The sequence below is a fragment of the Heterodontus francisci genome, chromosome 14 (genome assembly GCF_036365525.1).
Source record: "Heterodontus francisci isolate sHetFra1 chromosome 14, sHetFra1.hap1, whole genome shotgun sequence".
Taxonomy (NCBI): domain Eukaryota; kingdom Metazoa; phylum Chordata; class Chondrichthyes; order Heterodontiformes; family Heterodontidae; genus Heterodontus; species Heterodontus francisci.
Genome location: NC_090384.1, coordinates 45,540,685 through 45,564,530, shown reverse-complemented (window position 1 = coordinate 45,564,530; position 23,846 = coordinate 45,540,685). Strand labels below are relative to the sequence as shown.

The following is a 23,846-nucleotide window of genomic DNA, read 5'->3' as shown; positions in this document are numbered from 1 at the left end:
TGACTGTGTAGACCTTATGATTACATTAATTTCAATATCTTGAAGTCATGAATCAAAGTAAATGCAGGTTTGTGGGTTTTTCCAATCTTGCCCATTCTGAAAAATTACTTGACTGATTTATATCATGACTGAACTTAGCAAAGTTTTGCTTTACTGTTCAAGGAAATGCTTTTTCAAGAATTAGAGACAGCTCAATACTGAGAGACTAATAGGTCATGTAAAACTTTTTATTTATTTTGAATATTACATTTGGATTATAATAGTACATATGAATTACACACGAGAATGATGAATGCGTTGTGGACTGGAATTCCCACCAATGAATTTAATACTTTATTTCTCATAGCCCGTGGGTAATGGGTTGGTATGTGAATTGTGGAAAAGCGTGTGATTCCCATCGCCCCAAGGAAAAGGCTGCAAAAGAGAAACAAAGTGGCATCAGTACTACTGTGAGACAGTAAAATAATCCAAAACTACTGTGGAAATTGTCGTCTTCTCATTTGTCTGCTAGCTGCAAGGATACTGTGTGAAACAGGTTTGGGACAGTCTCAGTCTAATCTCTTGCGGGCATAGGACCAGCACATAAAACTTCCCTTACTCTCCACTCACTGGAACTAAATGCATCATATCTCAACTTATTGGCACTAAGTTGGTTATTTCATTTCAAAATGGTGGTGTAGGAAATGAAAAAATTTTACACTGAGGTAAGAAAGAGACTTGCTGTTAAGTTGGTCCTTTCAATACTCCTCACACATCCCAAAGTGCTTCATATGCTATAAATTATTACTGAACTAGAATAACGTATGTAGACAAACCAGGCAGTCAATATGTTCCAAGAAAAATCACATGACTAGCAGTGAGAGAAATGGCCAGTTCATCTGTTTTTTTTTAGGTGAAACTGATTGAGGGAGTAATGTTTGGCTAGGACTCAAGAATTCTCTGCTCTTCTCTGTATGGTGCCATGGGATATTTAACAATGACGTAAACCACTTTATTCGGCACATAAGGACTGAGTTTTAACATTTCATCCGAAGGGCTGCACTTCCAATCTCTTAGTATTGCGTTGGAAGGATTCTGAGGTACAGTAGAGGGAGCTGTGACAGAGAAGACCTCAAATGTGGCGTGTTACTTTAAATTTGTTTTATTCTAGGCCTAGGTTCGCTGTATTGGAAGTCAAATCCACGTTCCTTATGAATATCTGAAAACTGCAATTGTGAAGAACTGTTTACACTTACATCACATTTTTCATATGTCAATATATTTTGATTGTAAAGCAAGTACAAACCACTTGACAATGATTTCCTTCTTTGTCTTGAAAACAATCAATTGAAGGTAAAGAGTTTCATAACATGCAACTGGACATGTATCTCGCATTCAATATTTATAGAAAGCCAGGTGTCATTTCATCTATAGGATGTCAATTAACAATCCAGATACTTGTTTGAATTAACATGGAATGGCAGATGGTCCACAAGAACAACTCTTAGTTCAGGAATAAGGTTATATTTCAACAATCAGCTTTTCAATTTTTCTGAGCTCAATTATATAGAGGCTAAAGGTTTCCTGTTAATAAGGAAACAAAAGCAGGTCTAGGTCATGTAGATGTGATTCCAGGATGATAGGTTGCCTCCCTGGTGCCAGGGGCAAGGATGTCAGAGTGGCTGCAGAGCACTGAAGGGACAGCATGAACAGCCACAGGTCCACGATATCGGTACCAATTACATTGATAGAAAGAGGTCCTGCAGGCAGATTTTAGGAAGCTAGGAAGGAGACTAGCAAGCAAGACCTCAAAAGGTCGTAATCTCCGGATTACTCCCAGTGCCACTGCCAGCGAGTATAGGAATAGGAGAATATAGCAGGCTGGAAAGACAGTGTAGGAAGAAGGGCTTTAGATTCCTTAGACATTCGTAGCTGTACAGGACGGATGGGCTGCACCCGAACAGAGCTGGGACCAATATCCTCATCGGGCAGTTTGCTAGTGTTGGGGAGGGTTTAAACTAACTTGGGAGGGGTTGGGAACCAGGATGTAGATTTAGAAATGAGAAACAAGGCTTACAAAGGAATAGGAGAGACCTATAGCACTGAAGTAAGAAATAGGAAGGTATTAGGTGGACAGACTAAGACGGAATGCAACAAGGTCTAAATTTGCTTTACAATGCATGTATGTAAGTGCACGAAGCATGGTAAATAAGGCAGGTGAGCTGCAGGTGCAGATATAATCCCATGTGGCTGTTGTGATAACGATGGAGACCTGGCTCGAAAAAAGGCAGGACTGGGTTCTAAATGTGCCTGGATACAAGTAGTTCAGGAAAGATGGAGAAGGAAAGAAAGGAGGAGGGATGGCAGTATTTAAGGAGAATATTATTATGCTGGAGAGACAGGATGTCCTGGAGGGGGTCAAGGGAAGAATCTAATTGGTTAGAGTTGAACAATAAAGGTAACATTGCACTACTGGTATCCTATAGGCCAAAACTAGTGGGAAAGATATAGAGGAGCAAATTTGCAAGGAAATTAGAGGTGCAAAACTATATAGTGATAATGGGGAACTTTACTATCCCAGTTTATATTTGGATAATTAATGTAAAGGGTAGAGAGGGAGAATTTTCTACAGTACATTTCTGACCCAGCGAGGAAGGAGGTATCTGATTCTGGGGAGTCATGGGTTGAGTGTCAGTAGGGTAACATTTAGGGAACAGTAATCATAGAAGATTTAGGTTAGCTATGAAAAGGATAAGGAGCAATCTACAGTAAAGATAATTAATTGGGGGAGGGCTAATTTCAGTGGCGTGAGAATGGAAATCAAATTGGAATCAGATTGGCAGGCAAAACTGTAACGGAACAATGGGCTGCCTTTAAAGAGGAGATGGTTCGGATGCAGCCAAAGTACATTCCCACAAGGAGGAAAGGTAGGGCAAACAATGCCAGAGCTCCCTGATTGACAGGATAGAGACTAAGATGAAGCAGAAAAAGGGTTCAAATGACAGATGGCTGGTTGATAATACAAATGAGAACTAGGCTGAAGATAGAAAGTACAGTGGGGAAGTGAAAAAGGAAATGAGGGGCAAAGAGAGAGCGTGAGGACAGACCAGCAGCTAACACAAAAGAGAATCCAAAAGTCTTCTATAGGCATGTAAATAGTAAAACTGTGGTAAAAGGAGTGGGGCCGATTAGGAACCTAAACGGGGATTTACACATGGAGGCAAGGGGCATAGCTGAGATACTAAATAAGTACTTTGCATCTGCCTTTACCAAGGAAGAAGATGCTGCTCAAGTCATAGTGAACGAGGAGATAGTTGAGACACTGGATGGACTAAATATTGATAGAGGAGGTAGTAGAAAGACTGGCTGTACTTAATGTTGATAAGTGGGATGCATCCAGTATGCTGAGGGAAGTAACATTGGAAATTGTGGAAGTACTGGCTTCCTGGATTTATGAAAGGGAAATCATGTTTGACGAACCTTTTGGAGTTTTTTGAGGATGTAACTAGCAGAATAGATAAGGGGCACCCAGTGGATGTGCTGTGTTTGGATTTACCTAAGGCTTTTGATAAGGTCCCACACAGGATCCCTGGGATCCCATTGTCCTATGAGGAGAGAGAGTGAGGAGATTGTGCCTATATTCTCTAACGTTTAGAAGAATGAGAGGTGATCTCATTGAAGCATACAAAATTCTTACAGGGTTCGACAGGCTAGATGCAGGACGGATGTTTCCCCCGGCTGGGGGAAGTCCAGAACCAGGGGACACAGTCTCAGAATACAAGGTAGGCCATTTAGTACTGAGATGAGGAGGAATTTCTTCACTGAGGGTGGTGAATCTTTGGAATTCTCTACCCCAGAGGGCTATGGAGGCTCAGTCATTGAGTATATTCAAGACAGAGATCAATACATTTCTAGATATTAAAGATATCATGGGATATGGGGATAGTGCAGGAAAATGGTATTGAGGTAGAAGATCAGCCATGATCGAGTTAAATGACAGAACAGGCTCAAGGGGCCTACTCCTGCTCCTATTTCCTATATTTCTCCTTAGATGTGGGGGGTTGTGCCAGAGGAATGGAGAATTGCAAATGTTCAAAAATAATGTGCAAGGATTAAACCCAGCAAATACAGGCCAGTCAGTTCAACCTTGATGTGGGAAAGCTTTTAGAAATGATAATCCAGGACAAAATTAACATCACTTGGATAAGTGTGGATTAATTAAGGAAAGTCAGCATAAATTTGTTCAAGGCAAATCATGTTTAACTAATTGAGTTTTTTGGTGAGATAACAGCAAGTGTTGATGAGGGCAATGCAGTTAATGTGTTTACAGACAAGCAAAGTTGAAGCCTATGGAATAAAAGGTACTGTGACAGTATGGATACGAAGTTGGATGAGTAACAGAAACAGTAGTGGTGAAGTTGTTTTTTGGATTGGAGGAAGGTACACAGCGGTGTCCCCCAGGGTTGGTACTAGGACCACTGCTTTTCATGATTTTATTAATCAAGACTTGGGTGTACTGTGCACAATGTCAAAATTTGCAGGGAACACAAAACGTGGAAGTATTGTGAACTGTTTGGAGGATGGTGATAGATTATAAAAGCAAGGAAGTTATGGTGATTCTTTATAAAATGCTGGTTAGGCCTCAACTGGTGTATTGTGTCCAATCCCGGACACTGCACTTTAGGAGGTATGTGAAGGCTTTAGAGAGGTTGCAAAAAAAATTTACAAAATGGTTCCAAGGATGAGTGACTTCAGTTATCTGGATAGATTGGAGAAGCTGGAGTTGTTCTGCTTAGAGAAGAGAAAGGTGAGAGGAGATTTGAAATAGGTGCTCAAAATCATGAGGTGCCGAGATAGAAACTGTTCCTATTGGCGGAAGGGTAGAGAACCAGAGGATACAGATTTAAGTTGTCTGGCAAAAAAAAAAATCAAGAAAAATCTTTTTATGCAGCACGTGGTTAAGGTTTGAAATGCACTGCCTGAGAATGTGGTGGAAGCAGATACAATCATGGCTTTAAAAAGTTTCGGTGACTGCAGCTTGGATAGCAACGGAGGTGCGTGAACGGGCTTACAGCTGGGAAGTCAATTTCAGCGTAAGTTTAAAAGTGAATTCCCTTTTGTTTTCGGAGGACCAGGGGACTGCTGGGTAAGGAAAAAGGTATATATTTGTGTGGTTTAGAATCTCTTTCTTTTAGTTTCGGTGACTGCAGCTTGGATAGCAACGGAGGTGCGTGAACGGGCTTACAGCTGGGAAGTCAATTTCAGCGTAAGTTTAAAAGTGAATTCCCTTTTGTTTTCGGAGGACCAGGGGACTGCTGGGTAAGGAAAAAGGTATATATTTGTGTGGTGGCTGTACCCGGGACACTACACGTGTAGTGTCTCCCACCCACCCTCTTCCTCTAACCAAAAAAAAAGGACTCTGGTGTGTTGATAAGGTAAGCTTTTTATTTAGGAAGTTCTGTCCGTTGGATTGCTAACCTAACAAGTTTTGACTTTTTGTTTTTTTTTTGTTTTTTTCAGTAGATTTGTTGGGAATTTGGAATAGTGGGAATGGAGGTTAAGGCAGTTGTATGTTCCTCCTGCAGAATGTGGGAGGTAAGGGTCGCCAAGAGTGTCCCTGCTGACTGCATCTGTGGGAAGTGCACCCAACTCCAGCTCCTCGAGAACCGCGTTAGGGAACTGGAGCTGGAGCTGGATGAACTTCGGATCATTCGGGAGGCGGAGGAGGTTATTGAGAGGAGTTATGGGGAGGTAGTCACACCTCAGGTAAAAGAAGTAGGTAGATGGGTTACCGTCAGGGGAAGGAGAGGGAACCAGCAGGCAGTGCAGGGATCCCCTGTGGCCGTTTCCCTCAACAACAGGTATACCGTTTTGGATACTGTTGCGGGGGACGACTTACCAGGGGTAAGCAATGGGGTACAGATATCTGGCACAGAGTCTGTCCCTGTTGCTCAGAAGGGAAGGGGGAAGAGGAGCAGAACATTAGTCATTGGGGACTCCATAGTTAGGGGAACAGATAGGAGGTTCTGTGGGAACGAGAGAGACTCACGGTTGGTATGTTGCCTCCCAGGTGCCAGGGTTCGTGATGTCTCGGATCGTGTTTTTGGGATCCTTAATGGGGAGGGGGAGCAGCCCCAAGTCGTGGTCCACATAGGCACCAACGACATAGGTAGGAAGAGAGATGGGGATTTAAGACAGAAATTTAGGGAGCCAGGGTGGAAGCTTAGAGCGAGAACAAACAGAGTTGTTATCTCTGGGTTGTTGCCCGTGCCACGTGATAGCGAAGCGAGGAATAGGGAGAGAGAGGAGTTGAACACGTGGCTGCAGGGATGGTGCAGGAGGGAGGGTTTTGGTTTCCTGGATAATTGGGGCTCTTTCTGGGGTAGGTGGGACCTCTACAAACAGGATGGTCTTCACCTGAACCAGAGGGGTACCAATATCCTGGGGGGGAGGTTTGCTAGTGCTCTTCGGGGGGGTTTAAACTAATTCAGCAGGGGAATGGGAACCTAAATTGTAGTGCCAGTGTACAGAATGTTGAGAGTAGTGAGGTCAGGGATATGGTTACAAGGACGCAAGAGGGCACTGGCAAGCAAGAACCTGGTTTAAAGTGTGTCTATTTCAACGCCAGGAGCATCCGGAATAAGGTGGGTGAGCTTGCAGCATGGGTTGGTACCTGGGATCTCGATGTAGTGGCCATTTCGGAGACATGGGTAGAGCAGGGGCAGGAATGGATGTTGCAGATTCCGGGATTTAGATGTTTCAGTAAGAACAGAGAAGATGGTAAAAGAGGGGGGGGTGTGGCATTGTTAATCAAGGAGAGTATTACAGCGACAGAAAGGACGTTTGAGGACTCGTCTACTGAGGTAGTATGGGCTGAGGTTAGAAACAGGAGAGGTGAGGTTACCCTGTTGGGAGTCTTTTATAGACCTCCGAATAGTTCCAGAGATGTAGAGGAAAGGATAGCGAAGATGATTCTCGACAGGGGCGAGAGTAACAGGGTAGTTGTTATGGGGGACTTTAACTTTCCAAATATCGACTGGAAATACTATAGTTCGAGTACTTTAGATGGGTCAGTTTTTGTCCAGTGTGTGCAGGAGGGTTTTCTGACACAGTATGTAGACAGGCCAACCAGGAGCGATGCCACATTGGATTTGGTACTGGGAAATGAACCCGGCCAGGTGTTAGATTTAGATGTAGGTGAGCACTTTGGTGATAGTGATCACAATTCGGTTAGGTTTACCTTAGCGATGGGCAGGGACAGGTATATACCGCAGGGCAAGAATTATAACTGGGGGAAAGGAAATTATGATGCGATTAGGCAAGATTTAGGATGCGTAGGATGGGGAAGGAAACTGCAGGGGATGGGAACAATCGAAATGTGGAGCTTATTCAAGGAGCAGCTACTGCGTGTCCTTGATAAGTATGTACCTGTGAGGCAGGGAGGAAGTTGTCGTGCGAGGGAGCCATGGTTTACTAAAGAAGTTGAAGCGCTTGTCAAGAGGAAGAAGAAGGCTTATGTTAGGATGAGACGTGAAGGCTCAGTTAGGGCGCTTGAGAGCTACAAGCTAGCCAGGAAGGATCTAAAGGGAGAGCTAAGAAGAGCAAGGAGAGGACACGAGAAGTCATTGGTGGATCGGATCAGGGAAAACCCTAAGGCTTTCTATAGGTATATCAGGAATAAAAGAATGACTAGAGTTAGATTAGGGCCAATCAAGGATAGTAGTGGGAAGTTGTGTGTGGAATCAGAGGAGATAGGGGAAGTGTTAAATGAATATTTTGCGTCAGTATTTACAGTAGAGAAAGAAAATATTGTTGAGAATACTGAGATTCAGGCTACGAGGCTAGATGGGATTGAGGTTCACAAGGAGGAGGTGTTAGCAATTTTGGAAGGTGTGAAAATAGATGAGTCTCCTGGGCCAGATGGGATTTATCCTAGGATTCTCTGGGAAGCTAGGGAGGAGATTGCAGAGCCTTTGTCCTTGATCTTTATGTCGTCATTGTCGACAGGAATAGTGCCGGAAGACTGGAGGATTGCAAATGTTGTCCCCTTGTTCAAGAAGGGGAGTAGAGACAGCCCTGGTAATTATAGACCTGTGAGCCTTACTTCGGTTGTGGGTAAAATGTTGGAAAAGGTTATAAGAGACAGGATTTATAATCATCTTGAAAAGAATAAGTACATTAGAGATAGTCAGCACGGTTTTGTGACGGGTAGGTCGTGCCTCACAAACCTTATTGAGTTTTTCGAGAAGGTGACCAAACAGGTGGATGAGGGTAAAGCAGTGGATGTGGTGTATATGGATTTCAGTAAGGCGTTTGATAAGGTTCCCCACGGTAGGCTATTGCAGAAAATACGGAAGTATGGGGTTGAAGGTGATTTAGAGCTTTGGATCAGAAATTGGCTAGCTGAAAGAAGACAGAGGGTGGTGGTTGATGGCAAATGTTCATCCTGGAGTTTAGTTACTAGTGGTGTACCGCAAGGATCTGTTTTGGGGCCAATGCTGTTTGTCATTTTTATAAATGACCTGGAAGAGGGTGTAGAAGGGTGGGTTAGTAAATTTGCAGATGACACTAAGGTCGGCGGAGTTGTGGATAGTGCCGAAGGATGTTGTAGGGTACAGAGAGACATAGATAGGCTGCAGAGCTGGGCTGAGAGATGGCAAATGGAGTTTAATGCGGAAAAGTGTGAGGTGATTCACTTTGGAAGGAGTAACAGGAATGCAGAGTACTGGGCTAATGGGAAGATTCTTGGTAGTGTAGATGAACAGAGAGATCTTGGTGTCCAGGTGCATAAATCCCTGAAGGTTGCTAACCAGGTTAATAGGGCTGTTAAGAAGGCATATGGTGTGTTAGCTTTTATTAGTAGGGGGGGTCGAGTTTCGGAGCCACGAGGTCATGCTGCAGCTGTACAAAACTCTGGTGAGACCGCACCTTGAGTATTGCGTGCAGTTCTGGTCACCGCATTATAGGAAGGATGTGGAAGCTATGGAAAGGGTGCAGAGGAGATTTACTGGGATGTTGCCTGGTATGGAGGGAAGGTCTTACGAGGAAAGGTTGAGGGACTTGAGGTTGTTTTCGTTGGAGAGAAGGAGGAGGAGAGGTGACTTAATAGAGACATATAAGATAATCAGAGGGTTAGATAGGGTGGATAGTGAGCGTCTTTTTCCTCGGATGGTGATGGCAAACACGAGGGGACATAGCTTCAAGTTGAGGGGTGATAGATATAGGACAGATGTGAGAGGTAGTTTCTTTACTCAGAGTAGTAAGGGCGTGGAACGCCCTGCCTGCAGCAGTAGTAGATTCGCCAACTTTAAGGGCATTTAAGTGGACATTGGATAGACATATGGATGAAAATGGAATAGTGTAGGTCAGATGGTTTCACAGGTCGGCGCAACATCGAGGGCCGAAGGGCCTGTACTGCGCTGTAATGTTCTAAGTTCTAAGAATTCGATAAGCACCTGAAGAAGAAAAAATGCAGGGCTACTGGGAAAGGGTGAAGAAGTGGCACTAGCTGAATTGCTCTTGCAGAGAGCCAGCACAGACATGATGGGCCAAATGGCTGCCTTTTATGCTGTAAATGTTCTACAATTTTGTTAAGAATCTGATCCAGGTTTCGCACAGAAATTGCATGTTATACTATTTTTATTTCTTTATGCTTTTTATATACCCTAGCAGCTCATAGACCCATAGAATGATAGGCAATTCAGCCTATCATGCAGGCTGTCCCCAAAGCCCTGCAAATTTTTCCCACTGAAGTTCCCATTGCCCTTTGAAAGTTAATCATCTGCTTTCACCACCTTTTCAGGCTGGACATTCCACATCATAACCTCACAGAATCACAGAATTGTTACAGTGCAGAAGGAGGCCATTCGGCCCAGTGTGTCTGCACTGGCTCTCTGAAAGAGCAATTTTACTCAGTCCCATTCCCCTGCCTTCTCCCCATAACCTTGCACATTCTTCTTTTTCATATAACTGTCCAATTCCCTTCTGAATGCTTCAATAGAACCTACCTCCACCACTTTCTCAGGCAGCGCATTCCAAACCTTAACCGTTCGCTGCGTGAAAAAGTTTTTCCTCATGTCACTTTTGCTTCTCTTGCCAAATACTTTAAATCTGTGCCCTCTCGTTCTCGATCCTTTCACAGATGGGAACAGTTTCTCTCTGTCTACTCTGTCCAGAAACCTCATGATTTTGAATACCTCTAACTTCTCCAATCTATCTTCATAACTGAAATTCCTCATCCCTGGAGCCATTCTCGTGACTGTCTTCTGTACTGTCTCCAATGCCCTCATGCCTTTACTCAAGTGTGGTGCCCAGAATTGGACGCAATACTCCAGCTGAGGGCGAACTAGTGTTTTATACAAATTCAACATAACTTCCTTGCTCTTGTACCCTATGCCTCTAGTAATAAAGCCCAGGATACTGTATGCTTTATTAACTGCTCTCTCAACCTGTCCTGCCATCTTTAATGACTTATGCACAAAACACCTAGGTGCTTCTTCTCCTGTACTCCCTTTAGAATTGTGACCTTTATTCTATATTGTCTCTCCATGGTCTTCCTACTAAAATGAATCACATCACACTTCTCTGCATTGAACTTCATCTGCCACCTGTCTGCCCATTCCACCAACTTATCTATGTTCTTTTGAAGTTCTACACTATCCTCCTCACAGTTCACAATGCTTCCAAGTTTCATATCATTTGCAAACTTTGAAATTGTGCCCTCTACACCAAGGTCTAGGTCATTAATAAATATCAGGAAAAGCAAAGGTCCCAACACTGATCCCTGGGGAACTCCACTGCAAGCCTTCCTCCAGCCTGAAAAACATCCATTAATCACGACTCTTTGTTTCCCGTCATTCAACCATTTTTGTACCCATGTTGCTACCGTCCCTTTTATTCCATGAGCTACAAGTTTGCTCACAAGTCTGTTGTGTGGCACTGTATCAAATGCCTTTTGAAAGTCCATGTACACCTCATCAACTCTCTGTTACCTCCTCAAAAAACTCCAGCAAGTTAGTTAAACATGATTTTCCCTTAAGAAATCCATGCTGGCTTTCCTTAATTAACTTGCATTTGTCCATGTGACTATTGATTTTGGCCCAAATTAATTTTTCTTCAAGTTTTCTCTCCACCAAAGTTAAACTGACTTGCCTATAGTTGCTGGGCTTATCTTTACACCCTTTTTTGAACAAGGGTGTAACGTTTGCAATTCTCCAGTCCTCTGGCACCACCCTGAGTCTGAGGAAGACTGAAAAATTATGGTCAGTGCCTCTGCGATTTCCACCCTCACTTCCCTCAGTATCCTTGGATGCATCTCATTCGGCCCTGGTGCTTTATCCACTTTAAGTAAGTTCAGACAGCTTATCTAATACTTCCTCATCAATTTTAAACCCCTCTAGTATCTGACTTACCTCCTCTTTCAACATTGCCTGGGTTACATCTTCCTCCTTGGTAAAGACAGATGCAAAGTATTCATTTACTACCTCAGCTATGCCCTCTGCCTCCATGTGTAAATCCCCTTTCTGGTCTCTAATTGGCCCCACTCCTCCTTTTACCACCTTTTTACGATTTATATGCCGACAGAAAACTTGGAGATTTCCTTTAATGCTAGCTGCCAGTCTCTTCTCATGCTCTCTCTTTGTTTCCCTTATTTGCTTTTTCACCTCCATCTGGACCTTCTATATTCAGCCTAGTTCTCAATAGTATTTTCTACCTGGCATCTATCATAAGCACAGATTTTCTTCTTTATCTTAATCTCCACCTCTTTTGCGGGGCACTCTGGATTTGTTTGCTCTACTTTTCCCCTTCGAGGGTACACACCTTGACTGTGCCCGAACTATCTCTTCTTTGAAGGTAGCCCATTTTTCATCTACTGATTTTCCTGCCAGCTTTTGACTCCAATTTATTCGCTTCAGCTCCATTCTTACCCCACTGAAGTTGGCCTTCCCCCAGTTAATTATTCTTACGCTGGATTGCTCCTTGTCCTTTTCCATAGTCAGTCTAAACATTATGGTTACAATAATCACTATCCCCTAAATGCTCTCCGACTGATATTTGATCCACTGGGCCCACCTCATTCCCAAGAACCAGGTCTAGCAGTGCCTCCTTTCTCATTGGACTAGAAGCATACTGCTGTAGAAAATTTTCCTGAACACACTCTAGGAACTCTTGCCCTTCACACTATTATAATTATCCAAGCATAGACTGGGATAAAAGTCCCCCATTAAAACTACCCTATAATTTTTGCACCTGTCTGTAATTTCCTTTCAAATTTGTTCCTCCACATCCTTCCCACTATCTGGAGGCCTATAGACAACACCGAGCAATCTAACTGCACCTTTTATGTTCCTTAGCTCTAGCCAAATTGATTCTGTCCTCATCCCCTCTGAGACATCCTTTTTCTCCAGCATTGCAATGCTCTCCTTAATCAGTACTGCCACCCATCTCCCATTTTTCCCTTTTCCTATCTTTCCTGAACACCTTGTATCCAGGAATATTTAACACCCAGTCCTGCCCTTCTTTGAGCCAAGTCTCTGTTATAGCCACAACATCATATTTCCACAAGGAAATCTCACCAGTTTTATTAACCACACTCCGTGCATTCACATACATGCACATTAACCCTGATTCGGACTTTATTACTTTCTCCCTTGCTACATAAAAAAATGTTTTCCTCCTATCACCTCTAGGTCTTTTGCCAATTACCTTAAATCTGTGTCCTCTGGTTACCAACTCTTCTACAACTTGGATGTTTCTCTTTACTAAAACCTTTCATGATGAGCTGTAAGTGAAATCTACTATTTCAATTTTTCATTGCTGTCTACTTTTTACTTTTAAGAAACCTGATTCGTAGTTTATGGTCTTTGTTGCATAAATACATTGTTTATTCTTCTGATATATGAACACTCGGTAACTACAAGAGAACTGTATCAATTTAGCCAGTTAATTATAGTTAAACAGGTTTCTGTTCAACCTTTGGGCAACATTATCGTCACCAGATAATTTACGTATAAAGTCATGCTCTGGTTTATCAATAAGGGCTCGTTTATGGAAGTGGTCTTGGGGTTTCACCATTTGAAGCACCAAAGGCTGCAAAATTCCTTTGCTCTAATATTTGGACACGGAGGCGCAATTTGTGGCATGCTTTTGCCCAATGGAAAGGAAGTAACTGAGACATAAATTTTGTCTACCCACCTAATTTTCCTGATTTCAGCATAGCCATGAGCGAGTCCGGTGCTCCATTTAAATGTAAGCATCCCCAGCACACTCCAGGGGCCGAGTAGCACTGGGAAGAAACCGCAGTGTTCCAGGTAGCTGCCACTTCCTAAAGACACAGTCCTATAAAAGGGGAAGTTTCAGCAATGGACTGCAGGCTGCTGGATAATTGCTTTTCACCATTGAGGGAAATGAAATGACACAGTAAGGGAAGGAGTAGACTCCTTATGGGGAGGCAGTGGCGTAATAGTAATGTCACTGGAATAGTGATCCAGAGCCCAGGCTAATGCGCCGAGGATATGGGTTCAAATCCCACCACGGCATATGGTGAAATTTGAATTCAATTAATAAGTCTAGAATTAAAAAGATAGTCTAACGGTGACCATGAAACCATTGTTGATTGTTTCTCAAGGGCAAATAGGGATGGGTAATAAATCCCATGAAAGAATAAAAACAAAAGTTTTCTGACGCCGTCCAGGACCTATGCTACCGAGAGATCAAGCAAGGAAGCCACGTTTCTGGCGGGGGAGCAGGAAACTCTCTAGACTGACCCTGTGAAAGGAGTGGGAGCACATGGCAAGAATAGTGAACTCCCAGAGTGTAGCACCATGAACAGGGCAGCGGTGCCGGGTGGTCAAGGTGAGTGACTGCATCTGCACATCACATCTCACCCCCACACCTTTCAAACTGCTCAATGTACCACTCACCCAGCAGCACAACCTGGCAATTAGGCTTTACCCCTAACATCCTTACACTGCACCTTACCCACACACACCTTCCAATCATACCAGCCACATGTACACCTCTACACACCTCTGCAAACCGGCAGCTATTCAGTTCTGGCAGGCACATTACCGAACCACAATGACACAGTCACTGATATTCTGACCCCATAACAGGCTGAATAGGCATATGATGGGTGGAGGTCAACCAAGGATCCACCCCCCTCAGCACCCTAGAAGAGATGGTTCTCAGGATCATGGGCATCCATCCCACAGGGTAAGTGACACCAATGCTGCCGAGGCCATCCTGGATGACGGTAACCTGCTGCCTTATGCGCCTTCTTCAGTAACTCCTCATCCTCATCCTGAAAAGTGCCATGAAATGGAAAATGCTGATGAAGCAACCGTGTGCTTTGGTCCTTGTGCTTTCCTCCCCAGCCCTATTTCCTTCCTTTCTGCTTTTGTGCATTCAAATAGCCTAGAACTGCCAGTTGCTCAGCCTTGCTCACGTTGAAGGGCGAGAGCAGGAAGAGAGCCCAGAGGAAGACGTACTGACACTCAACCCAAAGCTCACAGTCACCAGCTTATATTCTGGAACTGCGCGTACCTTAGAGGCTTGTTTAGAGTCAGGATTTGTACGTGTACGTCACTTTAAAAAAAAATTAATTCATGGGATGTGGGCGTCGCTGGCTAGGCCAGCATTTATTACCCATCCCTAATTGCCCTTGAGAAGGTGATGGTGAGCTGCCTTCTTGAACCGCTGCAGTCCATGTGGGGTTGGTACACCCACAGTGCTGTTAGGAAGGGAGTTCCAGGATTTTGACCCAGCGACAGTAAAGGAACGGCAATATAGTTCCAAGTCAGGATGGTGTGTGGCTTGGAGGGGAACTTGCAGGTTGTGGTGTTCCCATGCATCTGCTGCCCTTGTTCTTCTAGGTGGTAGAGGTCGCGGGTTTGGTAGGTGCTTTCTAAGGAGCCTTGGTGCGTTGCTGCAGTGCATTTTGTAGATGGCACACACTGCTGCCACTGTACATCGGTGGTGGAGGGAGTGAATGGTTGTGGTGCCAATCAAGCAGGCTACTTTGTCCTGTCAAGCTTCTTGAGTGTTGTTGGAACTGCACCCATCCAGGCAAATGGAGGGTATTCCATCACACTCTTGAATTGTGCCTTGTAGATGGTGGACAGGTTTTGGGGAGTCAGGGGTTGAGTTACTCGTTGCAGGATTCTTTGCCTCTGACCTGCTCTTGTAGCCACGGTATTTATATGGCTACTCCAGTTCAGTTTCTGGTCAGTGGTAACCCCCTGGATGTTGATGGTGGGAGATTCAGTGATCGTAATGCCATTGAATGTCATGGGGAGATGGTTAGATTCTCTCTTGTTGGAGATGGTCATTGCCTGGCACTTGTGTGGCACGAATGTTACTTACCATTTATCAGTCCAAACCTGGATATTGTGCAGGTCTTGCTGCATTTCTACACAGACTGCTTCAGTATCTGAGGAGTCACGAATGGTGCTGAACATTGTGCAATCATCAGCGAACATCCCCACTGCTGATCTTATTGTTACGACCGAGGCGAGAGCGATGCACTGTTCAGTCCCATCATTCCACAGGTTGCAGCATATTATTAAAGTTTTCCCACCCAACCAGAAATCAGCCAAATTAAACCTTCTCATAACCCCCCAGAATAAAACAGACCAAACCATGGATCTTTAAATAACAACAAATTAACTATTTATTGAAAACGAAATCTTAAACACTATTAAGATAAGCTTATGTCTAAAGACCTTATAACTTCTTATTTTAACCTAATTCCCCCATTCTCACACATGCTCAAAAATCACGGTTAACCGGTTTTCTTTTTTTAAAAAATGTTTTGAGAGGGCATTTAAGAGTCAACCACATTGATGTCGGTCTGGGTCACATGTAGGCCAGACCAGGAAAGGACAGCAGATTTCCTTCCCTAAAGCACATTAGTGAACCAGATGGGTTTTTACAACTGATTGTTTCTTGACACTATTACTGGGACGAGCTTTCAATTCCAGATTCTTTTTATTATTTAATTTAGTAATTAAATTTAAATTCCACCAGCTGCCATTGTGGGGGGGGGGTCCCCAAGTCCCCAGAGTATTAGCCTGTACCTCTGGATTACTAGTCCAGTGACATTACCACTATGCCACCATCTCTCCATGCTCATGTTGTAGAGCAAATGGCACTGCAACCATTACCCTCATACTTATGCAAGGGAAAGTAATTTTCTGCTTTTCTGTGGTCAACAGAAACCTTCAAACTCTTCCACCAACTTTATATGAGCAAGTAAGTGAAAAGCACCTCAGCTGCAACTTGCTAAGTGGCCCTTTAACTAGTCCCAGAACAGGGCCTATCTTGCTTGCTAATGCTGTTGTTTCAGAATTGAATAAGGAAGGCGTTCCCTAACGTTGGGCAATTATAGTATTCTTGAATTGCATCAGCCTGTTGTCTCTGACATCATGATCTCACTCTTCTAATCTTACTGGGTGTACGCAGTTGACACTCCAGTTGCCTTATGCCATGCAGGCACTACACCAATGAATTTCATGGCCTAAAACATAACCAGAGTTATACTCAGTATTTAATTGTGCTGTATCTGACCAGGAAGTGCTTTATGACATCGAATGCTCAAAATGGAAAATACTCTATTTGCCAAGGCTATCATCCCTCACCTTAATAAGACCTAAACTGACATTAAAACAAGTTTTTGATATCTTAATTTTGGCTGAAACAGTAATTGCCTCTCCTGCAGTTGTAATAAATTATTCAGGTTCTTTTATCCCAACATCTGGGCATATGTTCTTCCAGCAGGAGTTGCTGGCTAAACTCACTGAGCTGCCGTCATTCTTTTAACTAAATACCAAACTGGAGAATGATACTGGATATGATGCAGCAGTCTAATTGGACATTGTGCAATTGACAGTATTCTTGGAAGAAATGAAATGTTTGAGTCTTGCTGTGCTTTTGATAGTGGTGTTTCATGATTTCCTCTCAAGGTTATTTTACAACCTTGCATGGAGAATGTTCCAGGACCTGAAGTACAGTGCTGAGTTGCAGGAAGAAGTTGCCTTTACCCATCATGTTTTCACAATTTTCTGTCCTCTTTTCCTGAAAATGTTAACTCATGCTGTGGTACAATTCTGGAAGATCTTGCACAAACACTGTGTGAGCCTAGTCTGAGAACCTGTGCACCAGATTTCTACTACTGCTAGTAATGCTGACTTGCGGTAAAAGCAAAGAAAAAAGGCTTGCAGCAAGCTCAAAACTGTTTAGTTTTAGTTTAGAGATACAGCACCGAAACAGGCCCTTCGGCCCACCGAGTCTGTGCCGACCATCAACCACCCATTTATACTAATCCTACACTAATTCCATATTCCTACCACATCCCCACCTGTCCCCCTATATTTCCCTACCACCTACCTATACTAGGGGCAATTTATAATGGCCAATTAACCTATCAACTAGCAAGTCTTTGGCATGTGGGAGGAAACCGGAGCACCCGGAGGAAACCCACGCAGACACAGGGAGAACTTGCAAACTCCACACAGGCAGTACCCAGAATTGAACCCGGGTCGCTGGAGCTGTGAGGCTGCGGTGCTAACCACTGCACCGCTGTGCCGTCTTTGTCCAATATTCACATATTTACAGCTTCTTGCAGGAAACATCAAATAGGTATCTCCCTTGCCCAGGTTCCTGAAGTCAAACCTAACACTGCCCCAGCTCAGACAGTAATGATACTGAACTAAAGTAACCTGAGATCTTGAGAGTGGTCAAATCCCACCATGAAAAATTGTGAATTGAATTCAATACATTTGGTAACTGTGGGCCTGTATGTGACTCATGTCTTATACTGTTTGTTGTTGATTCTTAATGCCCTCAGGGCAACTCAGGATTGGTAATAAATATTGGCTTGCCAGTGTCATCTATATTCCAAGAATAAATGATTTTTTAAAAAATCAACCAATTTAGCACAGGCCAGGATTTTTATCTTTGGAACTACAGTATGGTAATTGTAACATGGATACAGAGGAACTAATATATTTTCATTCTAGGAAACAATCTGCTGAATGACCAAGGGTTATATTTCTACTTTTGATGAAAATTCTGGAAATTAGCACAGTGTGATACTTTTATTCAGTGCCTACATATTTTTATCCTGGTCCATGCAAGAATGCAAAGCTTGGTGTACTTTTTTAAATTTACAATTGCTAAATTCAGTGATAATTAGAATATTCTTTGTGTTTAATGCAATATCTCATACAGCTCATTTACTTAGTCTTATACCTTGGTACGGATGCGGAGATGGGTATACGGCACAAATTCAGCGGGTTCTTGCGAATGCTTTAGGAAACCATTCAGCATGCAGACAGCAACTCCTGGTAAAGCAACTACAAAACTCACTAACCTCCACATACGACCTGAAGAACAGAGAAATATCAGATGTAGACCAAAGAGAATACATGTGTAGCAATGGCAGTGTGCAATAGTGGCCACATAGATACTGTATCCTTGCTGTTTATTGACAGAATAGAGAGACAAAACAAAAGATATTCACTTCAGACCAGTGGAGTTGGGAACCTTTATTAACTTAATTTTCTTTAAACAAAAATAATTCAGACTGTCTGCTATATCATTAATTTTCCATCAGTTTTTCTCAATCACTAAAAATTTTTAAGTATTTGGTGCTTTATATAGAGCTCTGATTTCCAGCACTCAAAGTGATGCAAGCATCCAGTATGCTCCACATTTGCATCACTGCACAAATGCAGTTGGTACAGTATCACTTAGCTTAATACAGTCACAGCAGGACTGAGTGGGAAGGGCTTCTAATACTAGACAGCATGCATTATCAAGTGTGATATAAAGATGAAAAGAAAGTGTAGTTACTGACATCGAAAGTGACATGACCAGCAGACGTGTTGATCAGAAAACCACACACAAACTGTCTATTTTTTAAAAAAGTGTGATATACTTTAAAATAATCTAAACTTCTAAATTAAAGTCAGTGACTATTTGCTATTAACTTTTATTCATATATGTGTATATATATACTTAACATAAAAAGTGGTACTTCAACCCATGTGAACATCTCTTTTTTTAAAAATGCCTTCTACGGTATACCACTTCAGTCCTTCGAAAGCAAAGTATAATATACTTGCCACAAGCAACCCAACAGGAAATTTGCTAATAATCTAAAACATATTAAGTTCTTAGAGCAGGTTTCAATCAACCTATATATCAACATATACTCAGAATTCCATGTTAAAATGAGCTTAGCTGAAGTTTGGTTTGGACTTGATATTTTTACCCAGACCAGTTACTCTGAAGGAAGATTGTTCAGTCTGAGAATGTGCAGTTTATCTATCCCATTATCCCAATTCCACTTGGTCAGCTTTTAACAATTGCTGCTCAGTTATTTTTCAAAACTATTTTAAGTTAGAAGATGCATTTCAAAGGTTATTGGAGTGTTTTCTTAAACAGATAGTCTGATCCTTTTGTGCAGGAGTGACAAAAATAGATTGTACTGATTACTTAGCCATTACGCCTTTTGTTGTGTGTTTAATAAAGTTCAGAATGTGCATTAAGCAGAGAGAAAAAAATTGTCATTCCTCATGATAATTTTAGTTTATTTTTTTGAAAAGTTAAATTTTGATATAAATGGAAAGCTTCTAATTATCACCGGTTTTGTTGACATTCCAATTACTGACACCACTGAGACAGACGAGAGAGCAAAAAAAATTTCCCTATCCTAATTACATTTTTTTTCAAACTTCAAATTTGAAAGCGAACAAAATAATTGAGGGAAATGATTAAGGGGATTATAGTAGGAGAAAAACTGAATGAGGTGGCTTCTGATCACTTGGCCTTTGATGGAGAGACTGAATGGATGGAGGGTTAAGGGTGAGATGAGTGACAGTGAAGCAAGGAGGAGTGGAGGTTACAGACGTTTAGTGAGTAGTTAAAGGAGTAGATGCTGCTTTCACTTCTAATGCCTTCCTATCAGTCTTTTCAGCTGTCTGATCATGAATGGAAATGTAGCCTGCAGCAGGATCCTTAACAGTCCAGAAAGAATGAGATTCCTTAGGTTCATGTTCCCAGCATGCAGCCAAGGGCATTCATGATCCTCAAGCACCTAGACAGAGCATGAGACTGAGAAGACAACACACACAGGCACCAAGGGAAAGCACTGTGTTGAGAAGAAAGAAATAATGTAAAATGGTGCACATTAAAAACTTATGATTGATAGTCTTATGGTGATAATGGCAGTTGCCCACAGTTGAGGTAATGGAAAAAGTTGAATGTCAGTATTTTAGTGAGAGAGCTATGATAGAGTTTTTAAGCAGGACAGAATGCAACTAATAATTATGGGAACTGGTAAGCTGTTGGGTGCACGAGACAAGACCCAGCAAAAATCAATAACTTACATAACACTTTGAATGTGGAAAAATGTCCCAAGATGCTTCACAAAAGTGTAATCAGACAAAAACTGACAGCAAGCCAAAGGAGAATATATCAGAGGGGTGACTAAAAGCTTGGTCAAATATGCATTTATACAGCACCTTTTACGACTTCAGGAAATCTCAAAGTGCTTTACAGCCAACAAAGTACTTTTGAAGTGTGGTCTTTTGTAATTCTTTTTTTATTTTTTTATTCATTCATGGGATGTAGGCGTCACTGGCCAGGCCAGAATTTATTGCCCATCCCTAACTGCCCTTGAGAAGGTGGTGGTGAGCGGCCTTCTTGAACCGCTGCAGTCCATTTGGGGTAGGAATACCCACAGTGCTGTTCGGAAGGGAGTTCCAGGATTTTGACCCAACGACAGTGAAGGAACGGCGATATAGTTCCAAGTCAGGATGGTGTGTGACTTGGAGGGGAACTTGCAGGTGGTGGTGTTCCCATGTATTTGCTGCCCTTGTCCTTCTAGTTGGTAGAGGTTGTGGGTTTGGAAGGTGCTGTCTAAGGAGCCTTGATGCATTGCTGCAGTGCATCTTGTCGATGGTACACACTGCTGCCACTGCATGTCGGTGGTGGAGGGAGTGAATGTTTGTAGATGGGGTGCCAATCAAGCGGGCTGCTTTGTCCTGGATGGTGTCGAGCTTCTTGAGTGTTGTTGGAGCTGCACCCATCCAGGCAAGTGGAGAGTATTCCATCACACTCCTGACTTGTGCCTTGTAGATGGTGGACAGGCTTTGGGGAGTCAGGAGGTGAGTTACTCGCCTCAGGATTCCTAGCCTCTGAAGTGCTCTTGTAGCCACGGTATGTATATGGCTACTCCACTTCAGTTTCTGATCAATGGTAGCCCCTAGGATGTTGATAGTGGGGGATTCAGCGATGGTAATTCTGTCTTGTTGGAGATGGTCATTGCCTGGCACTTGTGTGGCGCGAATGTTACTTGCCACTTATCAGCCCAAGCCTGGATATTGTCCAGGTCTTGCTGCATTTCTACACGGACTGCTTCAGTATCTGAGGAGTCACGAATGGTGCTGAACATTGTGCAATCATCAGGGAACATCCCCACTTCTGACCTTATGATTGAAGGAAGGTCATTGATGAAGCAGCTGAAGATGGTTGGGCCTAGGACACTACCCTGAGGAACTCCTGCAGTGATATCCTGGAGCTCAGATGTTTGACCTCCAACAACCACAACCATCTTCTTTTGCGCTAGGTATGACTCCAGCCAGCGGAGGGTTTTCCCCCTGATTCCCATTGACCTCAGTTTTGCTAGGGCTCCTTGATGCCATACTCGGTCAAATGCTGCCTTGATGTCAAGGGCAGTCACTCTCGACCAACCCAGCCAATTAACGCCCCATCAACCTACTCTCAATCATCAGTAAAGTGATGGAAGGTGTCATCAACAGTGCCATCAAGTGGCACTTGCTTAGCAATAACCTGCTCAGTGACGCTCAGTTTGGGTTCCGCCAGGGCCACTCAGCTCCTGACCTCATTACAGCCTTGATTCAAACATGGACAAAAGAGCTGAACTCGAGCAATTTTCCACATTGCAGGGTAGATGCCAGTGTATAAACGTGTAGTCACTCTTTTTTAAATTAGACTCTAAATTAGAAGGGGTGATACCTTGGGGAGGGGGCTAAATTCACTGTATGTGAAGTCCTTTGAAATTAATGAATCCAAGTCTTTTATTAAATGGACTCCAGGAGTGCTGGAAAAATTAACTGCTTTGGCAGTCACCTAACAGAAGAAAGAACTTGCATTTATATAGTGCCTTTCATGAGCTTAGTATGTCCCAAAGTGCTTTGCAGCCAATTAAGTATTATTTGAAGAGTATACTGTTGTAATGTACGAAACATAGCATCCAGTTTACTCACAGCAAGCTCCCACAAACAGCGGTCTGATAACCAAATATCTGTTTTAGTGATATAAAAGCAAAATACTGCGGATGCTGGAAATCTGAAATAAAAACAAGACACGCTGGAAATACTCAGCAGGTCTGGCAGCATCTGTGGCGAGAGAAGCAGAGTTAATGTTTCAGGTCAGTGACCCTTCTTCAGAACTGGAGAAGAGTCACTGACCTGAAACGTTAATTCTGCTTCTCTCCCCACAGATGCTGCCAGACCTGCTGAGTATTTCCAGCGTGTCTTGTATCTGTTTTAGTGATATTGGGTGAGACATAAATATTGGCCAGAACACTGGAGAGAACTCTCATGCTTTTCTTTGAAGAGTGATAGGATCTTTTATGTTCACCTGACGGCAGATGAAGCCTTGATATGATGATTCATCGGAAAGATGACACTTCCTCAGCCCTGCACTCGAGTGTCAGCATAGATTTTGTGCTCAAATCTCTAGAGCGGAAATGAGCCCACAACCTTCTGACTCGGAGGCAAGATCAGGCAAAGGACAGGGATCAGTTATCTCCACTTGTATCATAATGCAAAGAGGTTATCTATAGTATATATCATGAATTCAATTCGAAGGAAAGACACAGAAAGGAAAATTGTGCCACATGTCAGGCAGAGTCCAGTCATCTCTTCCGAAGAAGGGTCGCTGACCCGAAACGTTAACTCTGCTTCTCTTTCCACAGATGCTGCCAGACCTGCTGAGTGATTCCAGCATTTCTTGTTTTTGTTCCAGTCATCTCTTTCTCTGTATTTGCGTTCACTTTCTGTGTGTCTGTGCATCTCTCTCTATATATTCCACCTCTTGAGTGTCTGGTCTTCCTTCATGTCAGTCAATGTCCAAATCTTACAAATGGTTATATTTTACAATATTGTTTCAATGAGCAGACCTACTAAATTTTATTAAGGAGATGAGCGGGGGAAGCATTTCGATTAAAATGAAACGTCCCTCAGATACAGCTTCAAATATGTAAATGAGGCCACAAGTCATTTTTCTGATCTCAAGTGTCACTCCAACACTATCCCCATCCAGTCAGTATCTTTGTGCCCCTGCCCCAGCCGCCGTTTTTATTTAAATCTTAGCGCGGTGACTGCAGCTCGAGTCGCACCCGCTAACGGTTACTTTTCAAATACTACTGCAGCGCGTGGCTGGCTTCGCGCTCTCTGATGATCCGTGTCAGCTCCCCTCCGCACGTTTGTAATTCCATGTCGGATCATTTCACTTTTACTGTAGTGTTTGGTGCTCTTTTTATTTTACCTGCTCCCTGCTGTCCATGAGCCTGGCTGGCTGCCGCCAAGGTTCTGCCGACATTCAGCCCGCTTGCTCCTACTCTTTGCGCCATCTTCAATAGAATGACTACGGCACTCGACCACAACAGGGTCGACCTGCATCACCCGTGACATCACAACGGCAACGTCCTGTGGCCAACGCAAGGGGGTTGGGCCTGTGGCCAGTGGGGAACTAGTTAGAATGGGGAGATGGGGAGTTAGGTAGTCAGGGTGCGAGAGAGAGCAAGGAAAGAATGAAAAAGAGACATGAGATGAAGG

At 43.2% G+C, this 23,846-nt stretch overlaps 1 protein-coding gene across 1 annotated transcript; it reads right to left on the bottom strand.

The window, feature by feature from the left end:
• Positions 1-333: 333 nt before the first annotated feature.
• LOC137377289 (cytochrome c oxidase subunit 6A, mitochondrial-like) lies at positions 334-23,641 on the bottom strand. The gene is made up of 3 exons (XM_068046846.1): positions 23,557-23,641; positions 18,229-18,362; positions 334-414 (listed from the first exon to the last, which is right to left on the bottom strand). Exons 1-3 carry the CDS (start codon positions 23,639-23,641, stop codon positions 334-336), a joined length of 300 nt encoding a protein of 99 aa, XP_067902947.1.
• Between the last annotated feature and the right edge of the window lie 205 nt (positions 23,642-23,846).